The following is a 15,735-nucleotide window of genomic DNA, read 5'->3' as shown; positions in this document are numbered from 1 at the left end:
AAAATAGTTTAATATATGATATATTAATATTTAGGTAACTATGATAGCAACTAATGTATAGCTATTCGAAATAATATTATTATAAATATATATTATTTTATAATTGTATACATCATGTATGATGTGATTTATAGTGTAATGAGTTTGCATAATAATTAATAATATTGTATGGGACTTATATTTAATAAAATACACCTATTCATATTCTCAGAAATTATTAAATAAGAAATTAATTTTATAAATTATATTCTTTTAAAATAATAAAAATGAGAGATATTAGGTATGTGGTGGTATATCTACATGTATTTGTGTAAAATATGAAATATAGTAGGTATATTATTACAGTACAGATGCGTTATATTATAACATAACGTTCTTTAAATTTTATATTACAAAATGTGGTAGAACTACATTTGAATCTTAATATATTAAACACTATACAGTAAAAAGTAAAACCCGTTTTCATTACATAGAATTAAAAAAATTCCATATAATATGTATATTATAATTTTGGTATGTACGAGTAAAAGAGTGGAATAAATACAATATAAAGCATTGTTGAAAGTGTTTCTGCTGCAAGTATCTAACTTTTTAAATAATCTTTTTTCATTAATACAAGCATTTAACAATTCTCAGATACAAGTTACAACTACATGATATACATTTACACAGAATATGACAAAAAAACTAATTAATTACTATCAAAGCCATGGCAAAATAAAATATCATCGCATTTTATTAAAGACTGTGCGTGGATTTCAGTTAATAGCATAGCATAAATGTATTCATTAAAAATATGACAAATTAAAAAAAAAACTGTAAACAACAATTTGTCCTTTAGAACTAAAAAAATATAGGTTTATTAAAATGTTAAGTTGTTTATTATTACTTATTTTCATGTACTCGGAAATTACTAAAACGTTAAAATATTAAACAGTTAATTATTTTTAATTTAGTCATAATTGTCCTCGTCCTTTTTTTTTTTTTTAAGCATCGCATAGAGAAAGTAAACACAAATGAATCCTGTGTATCATGTAGAAGAATATATTTCCGTCAATGATAAAGAGCAATTATACGAATCACGTTAATGAACTTCCGCAGGCAATCGACCTTCGACCACGAAATTGTTTTTGAAAGTGAAAACACCCGTTAATACAGGGATACTGATCGTTGTATTTAAATTTTATGAATGGAGTTACATAATTATATGAAGTCAATCTCAATATTAATACAATTTTGTGTACGTTTCATTATTTATAAATCGTAGTGTAAAGGCGACGACGTTATACGTAAATTCTACAAATAGCCATATTTCTATAGTGTCTATTTAAAGAATGCCTATTATAATGATGTTTTTTTATCTTAAAAAAAACTATGATTTAAAATTAAATTAACATATAAAGTTTACGACTGCTCATATGTTGTCATTTAAATATAATATATTTAATTTTAAATTTATTATTTTATGATGATATATTATGTTATCGTTATGTATAAACATAAAAAATATGTATCAAAACTATTACTATTATCACTAAAAGTTTGATTGTGTTCATATTATACCAACAACCAACGCTAATGATCAAATTATGAATTTATGAAAATTTACGTATCTGTAGTTTAAAGATTAACTAATTTACTACTATAAAATACTTTAATGATAAACATTAATACCCTTAACAAGATATGATATGTTAGATCATGAAAATGTAACTAAATCTTTTTCCATAGTAATATATGTTCTAGATTTAACAAAATAAACTTAACTATAAGTATAAACTCGTATTCACCAAAATTCAAAGCATGGGTAATTTCAATAAAAACAAAACTATCAAAGGTTTTCATTGATATGGAAATAATTATAACATCACAAAAATGTATTATGAATTGCCGAATGGGTCATCGAAATTAACATTTGTAATTTGAGCCCATGACCTATGTTCTTACAAACACGATTATCAAAAATCAAGTTAGTACTATGGTATAACTATGCATAGACAAATTGTGCATGATTTTCTTGCCCGGATATAATTTGCAAGACATTCAATTTGATTCTATAAAATTAAGTTACGCAATAGCTACTGCAACTGGTGACATAGAGTGAGAGTACATTTGTGTCTACCCATATAACAGTTGTATTTGAAGAGGGGAAAATATGCGAAATAAAAGTTGTCGGGGATCAGTAACCAGATTTAGTGTTTATCTTAGATGGTTTACATCATAATGTCCGACCTTCTTTTCTATGGGCCAATACTCAACAATTTATTCGAATACGTTTTGTTATCTAAAAAGATAATAAATACTCATTTAATATTAAATACCTAATAAATAAACTTTTTTTCTTAATAAAAAAACATTTACAGTAAACTCTTAAGTAGGTAGGTACTATTTTATTATGTTTACTTAAAGCCACCAAACTATGTTCATTTACAATTTATTATTGCTTAAATTATGCTATCTACCAAGTTCATTATATTTTCTAAACAATCATTCTCACAGATATTAATGAAGTTTTCGTTACTTATATTTAACTGTGATATTAGTATAATATATTATTATATTTTTGAAATTTATTTCTTCAAATAAATAATTACACATATTAAAACATGAATTTGTATTCACTTAATTAAACAAATTAATAAAATAAAAGATATAGTTTTTACGTTGTAATCGGAGTTAAAATTATATACTTACATAAATGAAAAATATATTATTATAATATTTTGGTACTTATCTTTTTAGGGAGGAATTTTTAAATTTGTTGTAAATAAATCAGAAAAATAAAGGTGAATACATATAAACAATCGCCTATTTTTAACAAAATGTTGACCATGATGTTTACATAGTAAACTAAGTTATATGCTAAAACTCGATTTTCAAGTGTATTTATGATTCATCACTGCAACTGAATTTAAAGAAACTCACTCTATTAGCGCAAAATCTTACCTCATATTTGTTTTTAAATTTTAGTTTTTGAATTATCATTTTGTAATTTACATTATATAATAATATATATTATTTATACTTAGCCGATATACTATACCCAATATTCGTATTAATAGATACTGATACATCTAATATCACATTTAATTTATTTATAATGTAACCAAATAATATAAATTATACATACCTAATTTAAATTTTATTATATCTATCTACGTTATTTTAATAGGTTTAACAGTAGAATATTTTTTTTCAGTCTAACGCTGTGATAAAAAAATCTAAACAAACCCTTAACATATCTATATATTCTTAAATTATATCTTCAACTTTTTATTTTAAAATACATTCAATTTAAATAACATAATATATAAATTATATTCGAATCCAAAAGACTTAAATATTTCACACACATAGAATAGTTCTTTTTAAATTAATTAATTTTAAAAATGTATTATTGAATTGCCTTATTGTAATTCGTATAGGATATACTACCTCATATCATTTTTTTTTTTAATGATATTACTTATTATAAAAAATAGAATGTAAATAGTTTTAGAAATTAAAAAATGAAATAAAAAAAGTATTTTTTCAAAAGTCTGTGTTTTTATAACTATTATATTAGATATCTATATTATTGATATACATTCATTTATAAACGTATATTGTTAAAAATGTATTTACCTGATATTGTGAGGACCAAATTTCATATTTTGAGACAGTTTGAAGTATTTTATTTTTCGGCTCGTTGTCATCCTAGTACAATAACAAACCATAAGCAGCTATTTATTAAGCATAGATAATCCGTTTTTTTTTATCCGCCGCTATGATAAATAAATAATTTTTAGTAAAAGTTTAAAGTTTATGTTTATAAAATGTACAAACATACAAAAGTTTCAATTTATTTAACGAAACTAACAAACCACGCGGATAGTTAACTGATTACGACGAGTACCTTATTATTATTATCTAATTTGCTTTTGTCCATCAAACATTATGTCTATTCGGATACTGAAGCGTCACGACGGAATCGCTTTCCATTTCAGCTGCCCCACTATATGGCATTCATACGTTTAGATTACGTCTGTGCAGGAGTACCGTGACTCGAATGTCGAGGACCGGTTGGGTTGGGTCAGGTGAACGTGTTATGAGTTGGTCATCTATTTAATGTTTTTATTCTCTTTATTTTAGGAAAATACCGTATTAAATGTGATATATTATTATTTATGACACCTATAGGAAAAAATTAAATTTCGAGGAAATACTAGAAAATGTATTAACTAAAACATAAATTTAAATAGTAAGGTTACTTCATGAAAATAGCAATAATCACAAATTATAATTCCAATACAATATTATCATTTCAAAATACTTGTGTAATTGGTGTTAAACACGTCCAAGTTAATTTCAATTATTTTTTATTTTAATATCATCATACCTATAGGACATAGTATTTACAAATTATATATTTTATATTATGGCTTATGTATTGCATAATTATTTGTGAGTAGATACAACAAAGAAACATGGACAAAGAAATTATAATATTAGGTACTTTAATAATACTATTTTTATTTTACAATACTTTATTACATTTAAAACTAAGTAATTTTCTTCAATATTGAGTAGTTTGATAATAAGACGATTTGATGGAAATTAAACCAATGCGACAATGCAAAAAAAATCTACAATTGTGCAATAGCAAAAAAAAAAAAATTATGAATATACTTAACAAAATATTGTTAAATAATAATTCATTGATCACTGAATCTATAAGACTACAAATATACTTGTAAAATTACCATTATATTAATTAGTTATTACACATAGGTTAAGCCAGACACATAACCAGGAATTTCAAAGGGGGAGGGGGTGTTATTCAAAATAATTGACAAAATTATACACATAAAATTAATAATTTTACGTTTACTTTATAGTATAAACGCATTACAAGTGAATAGATATTATGTTGAAATATTTTAAATGGTTTATGAGAAAAAATTTAAATATTATTATTATTAATAAAAAAATCTAAATCTAAATCTATGAGTATATCACGGCTGAGGGGGGGATGTTACTACATCTGTAACATCCCTCCTAGCTACGCACTTGGGTTTAACTATAACTAAATCACCCACACTTGAACATTTAAAATTTAGGAATCCACCTTACTACAAGTAATACTTAATCACTATTTACGTTTGGAAAACAATTTTAAAAATGAAAATAAGAATTTTTAACCCCCAAAAATTGATCCTTTATTTAAAAAAAAAAGTTAGGTATGAATTTAAAATTGCTCGATTAATATATAGGCATATTGTGATTGTTTCAAATCATAAATTTAAAAACAAAATCGGATAATATCCACCATAAATACCTTAAAATTACTAATGCTTAGAAGATTAAAGTTATGTTCATTGTTCATACTTATTGGTGGAAATTGATTATACAGACAAATAATTTTGATAATTAATAATTTATTTATGATAAAAGAAGAGTTGTATCATAATTCATGTTTAATTCATTACTAAATGAAAAACAAATTAAATAAATGCAAGGGAAATAATATACTAAAATATTATTCTATAGTTTTGTATTTTCTAGATAGATATATTAGATACATTAATATATTATTATATTATATTTTGTAATATAAATAAACATCAACTAACAAAATTATAATAAAAAAAAACTGCCCATAAAACATTACATTATGATGTAATTTAATATAACAATTATCATATAAATTTATGAAAAATAAGACGTAAAATGCTAGGTTTTCTTGTGTTCTATCTTCAACTATCACTGTATTAAATAAAATATATAGTTGCCACTTGCCACTTGCCATTTTTCGAAATTTAAACGTATAAACATGAAATGAGTGGTTCATAAAGTAACCATATATTATATGATACGCATATATGCCAATCTAGGTTACCTACAATGCTACAATAATCAACAACATTATATAATATTGAACTAAATGAAATAGTGTAGGTATTGAAAGCCTGGAATACGACGCTGTATTTTCGATTTTATATTTACGACCCAGTTACATAGAAAAAAAAACACGTTTTGTCGACAGAAAAATAATAAGTTAATTAATTAATTGAAGCCAAATATAATTATAAGAAATGTTAAGAAAAACTTGAAAGTGTATATAAAGTAAAGCACATTACATTATTCAATTAACTCCTGAATTGTATGTTTTATGAACATTAACGGACATTTTTTTCTTAACATTTTACTTAAATGGTTTAACTATTCATTAATTATTTTTTGTGTTTGTAAATTTCATTGTAACGAGTCGAAATTATGTACCTATCTGGCAGGAATAGATAATTTATCATAATCTTTACTTACAAAATAATATGTAAAGTTTAATTATATTAACAATGAAGCTAATTATTACAAATACACATCGTTCATAAGCCTCAATGTCCATTTTTAGGTCTTTCATGTATTAGCATTTTTTTTTTTTTTATGATTAGTTGTATATATGTTATACATAAATATAAAATCAGTTTCGTGACACTATGAATCAAAATATGAAAGTTTTGTATGTTTTTGAATATTTAAACGTTTTAAAATTCTTAAAACATATTTTATATTTTTAAAGCGTATTTATCTTAAAGAAACATTTTAAGTTTTTCGAGGAAACAAAACTTAAGATTTCGATATTTTATATAACCATACCGATAACACAACTTCTTTTCATGTATTTCCATACGGATATAATGACCTACTATAAAATGTAATGGAACCCTTTCCTTCTCCTACCAGCCTTAATGCAATCTGGGACAACACAAACAAACATTTTGCTAGGTCAGGTATATAAGTACAAGCTATATAGCTTGTATTAGCCATCTTACGGTTTGCATATTTATTTTTTAATGTAAGCCAGCCATCAGGTGGAGCTAAAATAGAAAGGGCAGAGACCAGAAGTAAAATACGCAATGTTTACTATTTTTCTCAATAATAATGTCAATAGACAGTTGCCTCACAACAAGTATTATTCTATAACTATATAAGATGATACTCCCTTGGGTTTTAAATACAAAAATAATGCGTTATTATATTTTCATATGGAATAAATAAAAATCAATTCATCACTTTTCCCTATAGACGACTAAAAATAATACAAATTATACAACGCACCAATGTTTTAATAAATGATTCAATTATATATAAGACTATATTTATTGTTTTATTATCTACAGCTAAAAGTAGGTACTAATGATATCAATAAATTTATTATTTTGGTATCTATACTATAAAATACACCCGAATTTTATTTATTATACGTGACATTTTTAATAATTACATAATTTAAATTTTTGTTAAATCGTTTAAGTCAGTTCTTATTTTTCAATAAAATATTATGATAGGTTTGACATCTCATTATATTTTCATATTTTTTTATTAATTTAATGGTTTATTTTTATGAATATCCATTTAATTAATATTTTTAATTAGTTATTTATTAAACTATATAGTACCACCTACAATATGTATATTTATACTTGATATTATGGTAAGAACAAGTATCAATAATACCACTATATTAAGGGAATATATAATATAATATATATATATAATATCTATTATCTTATAATACTTATCTGAATAGGGTCATACGCTTTACTACGTTCTGTTAATGCCAATAATTTATAACAATATAAAACATACGTCATACCATACCTGTGTCTAGTCTTTCAACGAAACAATCGAAATTATTCCTATCGACGATCAATTATTTCCAACGTAGGTATGTGATATAATGTCTGTAAAACAATTCAATTCATATCCTATATATTTAAATACGCCTTTTCCTACTGCGATCATCATAAATGACATAATATATATATATTTTTCATGTTACCTCACAATGCGGAAAATTCTTCGTGCTTACCCGTAACATTATTACTATAGTATTATTTTATAACCACTAGGTAGGTATATACATTATACATATATATAAGTATATTTTTTTGACACCGCTCACCGTATCATTACGGTTTTGGCTCCAGCATGGAGAGTTGTGCATAACATAACTACAGAGTACCGGATGGCCGCGCAGTGCATTCATATATAATATATATATATATTGTAGAAGCTTTAGTAACAAATAATAATTATATTGTGTATACAGTAAACATATATACCTGTATAATAATATACACATAATAGCACGACATGAATCTTAACTACGATACGCTTCAATAACTATTATTAAATCATCGAACAGCCCAGTTGAAAATGTAAGGCCTCAGGCACTGGTTTAAACATAATAGGTACATAAAACCTATTTTAACCTTTGATGTAACTATGTAAACACATGTAAAACAAAGTAGACATATAAATATTTATAAACAAAATAGTAATATAAATTCAGAAGATACTTTAATAAATTATATTTGTATAATTTTGTTTGAAAACATTTTATGTGTAATATGAAAAAAATCAATGTAGGTAATATATTGTTATTAAAACAATGTTCATTCGTGAAATAACTTCGAGGAAAAAATTTGTAGAACTATATTATAGTTATTACTCATTACTTATTATTATTTAAAACAGAACGTGAAACGTGAAGTACATTTATTTTTCTCATTAAAGTTTTATAAAACATATAGTTAAACCTCTGATTAGCGGACACTCTCAGTCAAAACAAATTCGTACTGCTATTTGGTAGTGTCCGTTATATAAAGGAGGTAATTTTTTAATTCATTAAGAATAAATATATACAAAAAAAAAAAAACATGCGCTAGGTTAAATTAAATTATAATATTATTTTATGTCTTAAATTTTATTGATATAATTATTTTTAAATATTTTTACAATATATTTTTAAATAAATATTAAATAAAGGGATGCAAACATACATAAATATAATTAAATTCAGAGTGAACAATTTTGCTTTTTATTCTTCAAAAAAAAGTATCAATTCGATCCAATTTCCAAACTCAAAGTTTAAGATTGAACCATTTTTATTACTTAAAGTTGATAACAGGCACTAAAAACCCACGCACACATATAATTTTATGTAAAACCACTACATTTATATCCCTCCACTCAGAATCTAAAAAAATATATGTATATACTATAAATATTAATCAATGGTCTTTACTTCATTAGTATTGATATTTATGACTATTGAAATTAGATAGATTATAGATACCTATAGGCTATGGTACAGGATATACTTTACGTCGATGATCTGTGGATGATCAGATTCGTCAATTCAGTATTCGGTCATAATTGGTAAATAATTGTATTGTGATGTAATATGTGACATTATATTATAATTTTATACATTATAGATGCACAATATGTATAGTATTAGTACATAATATATATTAGATTATAATATCGGTGTACAACAACTACGTTATAACACGCATCACTCAATTACCTATATTTGTAATTCAAACACATGACCAGCCATTTGATAAAAAGAAAATGTCCGTGTAAATATTTGTGAGAAAAAACCCGCTAACCTAAATACCTAATAAAATGATAATATTGTCTATAAATATAGTAATGAAGTAATACAGTACTGATATATACAAACATCAGTCAGCACTACTTTTTACGACACTATAACAACAACAACAACAGCCGCTGGGTGTATAGTTTGTTACGTGTACACGCGTAACGGTTAGGATTCCACACATAATACCACCTAGAGGCGCCTGTAAAAAACCTGACTATTATTAAAATATATGTTGTCTCCCTCCATGCCAAATTAAGTACATGTTTGTATGTTATAATAAACCGTTATCTTATTGAAGGTAATGAGGATTTATCGATTTATTGTATATTAGTGAAATGTATACGTACAGTTTAAAATACATCTTCACTATAGTAGGGAATTTTAAAGCAATATCGGTAGGTACATACATATGATATAACATAATAATTATAATACGAATAACATGTAAATGTAAATTATACATATCACGGAAAAGAAAAATTTGTTATTAGACGTTTCAATAAATATACTGTTTAGTCGTTAAAATGAACAGTTGAAAGTAGGTAATACACTTAACCCGAACTTAACCTACAAAACTGTCATTATCTTGCAAAATATTTACGAAAGCTACTGGAAAAGCATTAAAGTTTAACTACGGTAAAATATAATCATTTTTCAAAGGTTTATTTCTTTTAAGTTTCTTCTCATAACATTTGTGATTTAAAATTAGCTAAACAGCTAAAGGATTAATATGTTAATGCAAATAGCAAATAACAGGCTTTTAATGGGAATTTAACACACTTGAATTTATAAAACTTCACTTTACTCTACTCAGTCTACTCTATTTAATTATTTTTTGTTTTCCCTACAAGAGATATAAAAAGGATTGTGTTCTATACGACATTTTTGTACAAGGTATTTATAGCTATATTATTATTTATACTTATTTCATCAAAATATATCCTATAGTACTCCGAAATTAACACACATGCACCTAAAAGGTGTTATTGGGTTTTAAATGTGTTTATATAATATGCAGTACCTTTCGATAAGCGATTACATAAAATTGACTAAGTATAAATGTATATAAAAAAATTAAATATATAAAAAATTAAATAAAAAAAAAATTGTTTTAGCAGTTTATTATATAGAGCTTAAGTCTCTACTTCGTGCAAATAAAAATAATATCGTAAACCACGGGAGTGGTCAATGGGTATTTTTTATAAAAATTTACGTTTTTTAATTATAACTGAATAAAGTTTTGACAATAAGCATAAATTACTAATTACTAATTACTAACACAGTAAACACAGTAGGTAAAACTAAAAATCAGATACAAAATTGTATGATATTATAACTGATATGCAACACTATTGTGGTAATCGGTGGAGCCGTGGAGACATTTTTATAAAAGAACAATGGATCATAGCTAGAGTATTATTTTTTGTAATGAACATAATGTCATGTTTTCTTTATAGTTCTTTGTAAGTTGTAACAAAAATTGTAATCTTGTTTTTTTAAAACTTATATTGTTCTTATGCACGTGTATTTTGATCACCGGTGACAAGGAATACAAATCACTGCAGTGTCTATGAGCGATTATATTCCTTGATAATAAAATTTATTTGATTAATTTGTTTTTTTATTGAATTATATAACATTAAGATGTATGAATATGTAAACAATTAATTTTTAAAAGTATTAAAAATTAACATTTTTTATAAGAGGTGATGAATAATTTTGCTTTTCATAATATATATTATATAATATTAGGTGTAAATTTAATTTTTGGGAAATTATTTAAAAATAAAATGTACCTCTTAAGAACAAATAACGGTCTGACGTATGGTATGTATGTGGTTTTTGGTCACGGTTGGCATGTGTACCTACTCATAAAGTTCTGAAAACTGCAGGGAAAAACATTGCTCGGCATCGGAAATATATTTTACACTCGTACAATATTATATTAAATTGTACAATTTATGCGTGAACACGAGTTTACCCGACTTGTAAATGGTTTGAGTTCCGTGCCTCGCTCCTGAATATAAATATAGTGATATGTGTAACAGTAATATATCCGACGAGATATTATCGTTATTTATAATACCTACCTACATATATAAACTTCATAGGACAAAATTATGACAGTACATACAATTTTAACTATATTTTAAATACTTTTAAAGATATTAATAAACTATCTAGACAATTAGTTTTTTTTAAGCTCAAAATTAATAATTTACATACGTGTACTTAATCATACACATTTTTAACAAAACAAAAATCTAATTTGGTCTAAATAAGTACAAAAATTAGATGTTTTAAAATGTAATAGTTTCCATTATACCATAACCAAATTATACTCTCTAGTCTTTTCCATTATTAAAAGAATAATAATAATAATAATATTAAATGTTTTCTCTTTGTGTAGGTATTGTTAAGAAAACGTCAGATAACCGCTATTTAAGGGGTTTAATATAGGCAATTTTAAAACTTACAGAATAATTAAAATGTTTTAATCTTAAATATATTTAAATACTAATTCATAGTATTTAATGTTTTGAAAGTAGACCTGGGTTAGTACTAACAATGGTTCTAGCGTAATAATGAGATTATAAACTAAAACGGTTTTGCTTGGGATAAACTTAAGAGTACATTATTTGCAGTGCATTTACCAAACGTTTGCACTACATAAAATGAAACTTAATCTGTACCTTAGCATTTTTATTTTTTTGATAACTAATAAAATAATGTTAAACAAATGAAAAAACAACAAAAAAAATTAATCTGTATGAATGAATAATTTTGATATTTATTAAATTATCAAAAAAAAAAAAAAAATTTGGAGATAAATTAATTTTTCTAAATGTGTGATAAAAAATTGGTAAGGTTGAGATATACATTTACAGCCATCCTGATATAGCACACCACTCACTGTGAATAGTGAATACTCAATACTGTCTGCTTGAGTTTATCCCGTGCAACGCCATTTACATGGATAGATGACGGGGTAGCGTACTTGCGTCCCCTTAACTGCTAATATAAAATGTATTTTTAATTTTAGATTTTTTCTATTTAATATTGTTTGATAAAATATTACGTATATAATACATATTAAATTATAATATAATATACATACAAATAACTCACTATAAATACTATATTTCATAATTATTATATAATATAATTTGCACACTTCTTATTGTATTTACATAAGACTTACAGCCTACAGGTGCTATTTGTAATTGCCTATACATTTTGCTGTAAAAATGATGTGTAAAAACCTCCGACCGGTGATAACGGCTTAAATTACCGACTGGATAATAATAAAATTTTGTACTTACGGTGAAAACTGGGTATTTGTTTTCATAATTGAGTTTATATCTCTAAATTATTTGTAGTGTGGTTATGAAAATTTATTATAAACATATTAAATTTGAAATCTTAATTCTCAGCAGTCGGGTACAAAAAAATACTATCTTATGTATATATTTTTTTCTTAATTTTTTTATACCTTTAATTTTTGACTGTGTTATCATCATGATTAAAGATATCTATAGCCGTGACTGTAATAGTTTTTGTCCTCCTGTTGGAGTTACCCGGTTTCATAATTCGGACGTCATCTTATCCCAAACACTAGATAGCGTATACAACTTCAATTTTTGAGGTTATTGTTATTTTACAAAGTATTATGCTTGTCATTTTATCAAAAGGAACTTATAATTTCTATAGTTCTACTTTTTAGTGATTATTATTATGAGATTTTTATAAAATATAATTAAATTAATAATAATCATCTATTACCTTTGTGAAAATAAATTCTGAAAAGCGTATACATTGGATACACTAAAAGTAAGTTCAATTTCAAAAATCACTATTTATCATTTTATTCTTTAGTTATTTGTTAATAAATATTTTGTTATGTTTTAATGTATTGATAAATATAAATAATAATATTTTATTCATTGTATCTACATTATTTTAAATGTGTTGTTAGTTTCATTATGTTTTGGATATAAGTATTGATATTGTTATGTTAAATAATAATGATAATATAATGTTGAATTCATTATTGTTATTTTTGTAAGCATTTGTACATTTATTATTTTTTTTTTTTAGAACAATGTCGACTAATGAATCGCCTATATCCAAAGTGGTAGTTCACCCATTGGTATTGCTGAGTGTTGTTGATCATTTTACTCGACTTGGAAAAATCGGCAATCAAAAACGAGTAGTAGGTGTATTACTTGGTTCTTGGCAGCAAAACAAAGTGCTTGATATTTCTAATAGTTTTGCACTTCCATTTGATGAAGATGATAAAGACAAGTCTGTGTGGTTCCTCGATCATGACTATCTTGAAAATATGTATGGTATGTTCAAGAAAGTAAATGCTCGTGAAAAAGTAGTTGGTTGGTATCACACTGGTCCTAAACTCCACCAAAATGACATTGCTGTCAATGAGTTAGTACACCAGTACTGTGTAAACAATACATCTGTCATGGTAATTGTTGATGTTAAACCCAAGGATGTTGGTATACCTACTGAAGCCTATCGTGTTGTGGAGCAAATTCATGACGATGGATCACCGCCATCAAAGACGTTGGAACACATTGCTAGTGAAATTGGAGCAGAAGAAGCTGAAGAGGTTGGTGTTGAACATCTACTTAGAGATATTAAAGACTCGACTAGTGGTTCCTTAAGCCAACGTGTTGCCAACATAATATTTGGTGCTCGAGGTCTGTATAAACAAATGGTTGATATTAGAGATTATTTACAACAAGTTGTTGATGGAAAATTACCGGTTAATCATCAAATTATTTATCAACTACAAGAAATATTTAATCTCTTACCAGACGTAGAAAAAGATACTTTGGTTGCTGCAATGCACGTTAAAGTAAATGATCATATGCTTGCTGTGTATTTAGCAACTACTATTAGGACCATTATTGCATTGCACAATTTAATCAACAATAAGATTGCTAACAGTGATGATGAAAAGAAACAATTAAGGGAACCAGAGGAAAAAAAAGATGAAGTTGCAAAGAAGAAAGAAATCAAAGCAAAATAGATCGATAATATGATTCAATTATATAATATAATTGTAAATAAACATCTTTATAATATTTTTTCTTTTTTTTTTTGTCTCGAGTTTTGCAAAAATCATACACTTAACACTTACATTTTTATTTTATTATAATTATTTTGTTTACGACAGTGTATATTGGTATTTTTTATTATTTTAAATCCTTGTTTTTTTTTTATCATTATTATTAGTTTATAATATCTCAGATTAACTGTGCCTATTGAAATAACTTTATAACCAAACAAATAAATAAATAAATATATTTTCTTCTACTAAAATCATATATGTTTATGATTTAATTTAAAAATTATGTATTCTTAGCTTGTATATTTTCAAAGTTCAATTAAATATATAAAAACATTTATAGTAAATAATTAAACAAGTTTTATGTGAAAAAATGAAGCTTCAAATTTATTTATTACCTAGGATGATCACTATACAACCAAATTTAAGTGAAATTTTAGTAATAGTTCAATATATTATATAGTTTAATTTTAAAACATATATATTTCATTAAATATAACAGCATGTTAATTGAATGTAGTATAAAAGTAGTTTAATCAATTATAAGATATAAGGTTATTTCAAGTATTTCTAACTGATTATAATTTACTCGAAATAAGTATTTTAATTAACAATTATTTAGATAAATAAACCACTAAATAATTCTTTAAATTAGAATTATGAAAATATAAAATAAAGTTTCATCAATAACCAATGGATGCACCTTTCATCAGTTTATACCTCTTATACTTTTTATTCACTTAGGTACCAAAATATATATTTATTGTTTGATTTTGATACGTTAAATGTAAAAATACAAATATTATGAAAAATGCATTAAAACTTCGTATAAAAAAAAAACTAGGATATGAATTGATTTATATAATGATTTGTATTAATATTGTATTAGTAGGTATTGTTGTTTGTGTACTAAATATTAATTATGAAATACAACATATTAAGTACCTCTTTAAATGTATACATATTGTATGGTAATAAGATTGTTTATAAACATCTTGATTTTTAAATCTCTTGTTTGATAAAAAAAAATCTTCCAATCCATAATTTATAAAAAAAAAATGATGTACATAGTATATATGTAAAATCAATCAGTAAAATGTTAAAATACATTAAGTTAAGACTTAATGTTAAAATCAATGGATTATTTAAATAAAAATTAAACACAATGTTTCCATTATTTAAAATATATTTTAAGATAGTTTGTATAATTTAA

General features: G+C 24.6%; 2 protein-coding genes across 5 annotated transcripts in view; one reads left to right on the top strand and one right to left on the bottom strand.

The window, feature by feature from the left end:
• The window catches only part of LOC113556999 (pancreatic triacylglycerol lipase-like), a 28,801-nt gene extending 24,863 nt beyond the window's left edge, over positions 1–3,938 (bottom strand). For 2 of the 4 annotated variants that reach the window (XM_026962261.1, XM_026962258.1), the window contains exon 1: positions 3,625–3,934. The gene's annotated coding sequence lies outside the window, so the exon portion shown is untranslated. Of the gene's footprint in view, positions 1–3,624 lie in introns of all 4 variants that reach the window. The other 2 variants (XM_026962259.1, XM_026962260.1) reach the window with 2 other exon arrangements.
• A 9,167-nt stretch (positions 3,939–13,105) lies between these two features.
• Positions 13,106–14,634, top strand: LOC113556065 (26S proteasome non-ATPase regulatory subunit 7). The gene is made up of 2 exons (XM_026960791.1): positions 13,106–13,267; positions 13,535–14,634. Exon 2 carries the CDS (start codon positions 13,539–13,541, stop codon positions 14,481–14,483), a length of 945 nt encoding a protein of 314 aa, XP_026816592.1. The 5' UTR covers positions 13,106–13,267; positions 13,535–13,538; the 3' UTR covers positions 14,484–14,634.
• The last annotated feature ends 1,101 nt before the right edge of the window (positions 14,635–15,735 follow it).

Source organism: Rhopalosiphum maidis, chromosome 4 (genome assembly GCF_003676215.2).
Source record: "Rhopalosiphum maidis isolate BTI-1 chromosome 4, ASM367621v3, whole genome shotgun sequence".
NCBI classification, from domain to species: Eukaryota; Metazoa; Arthropoda; class Insecta; order Hemiptera; family Aphididae; genus Rhopalosiphum; species Rhopalosiphum maidis.
Note: the sequence above shows the minus strand (reverse complement) of the source record. Positions and strands in the feature narration are given on the sequence as shown.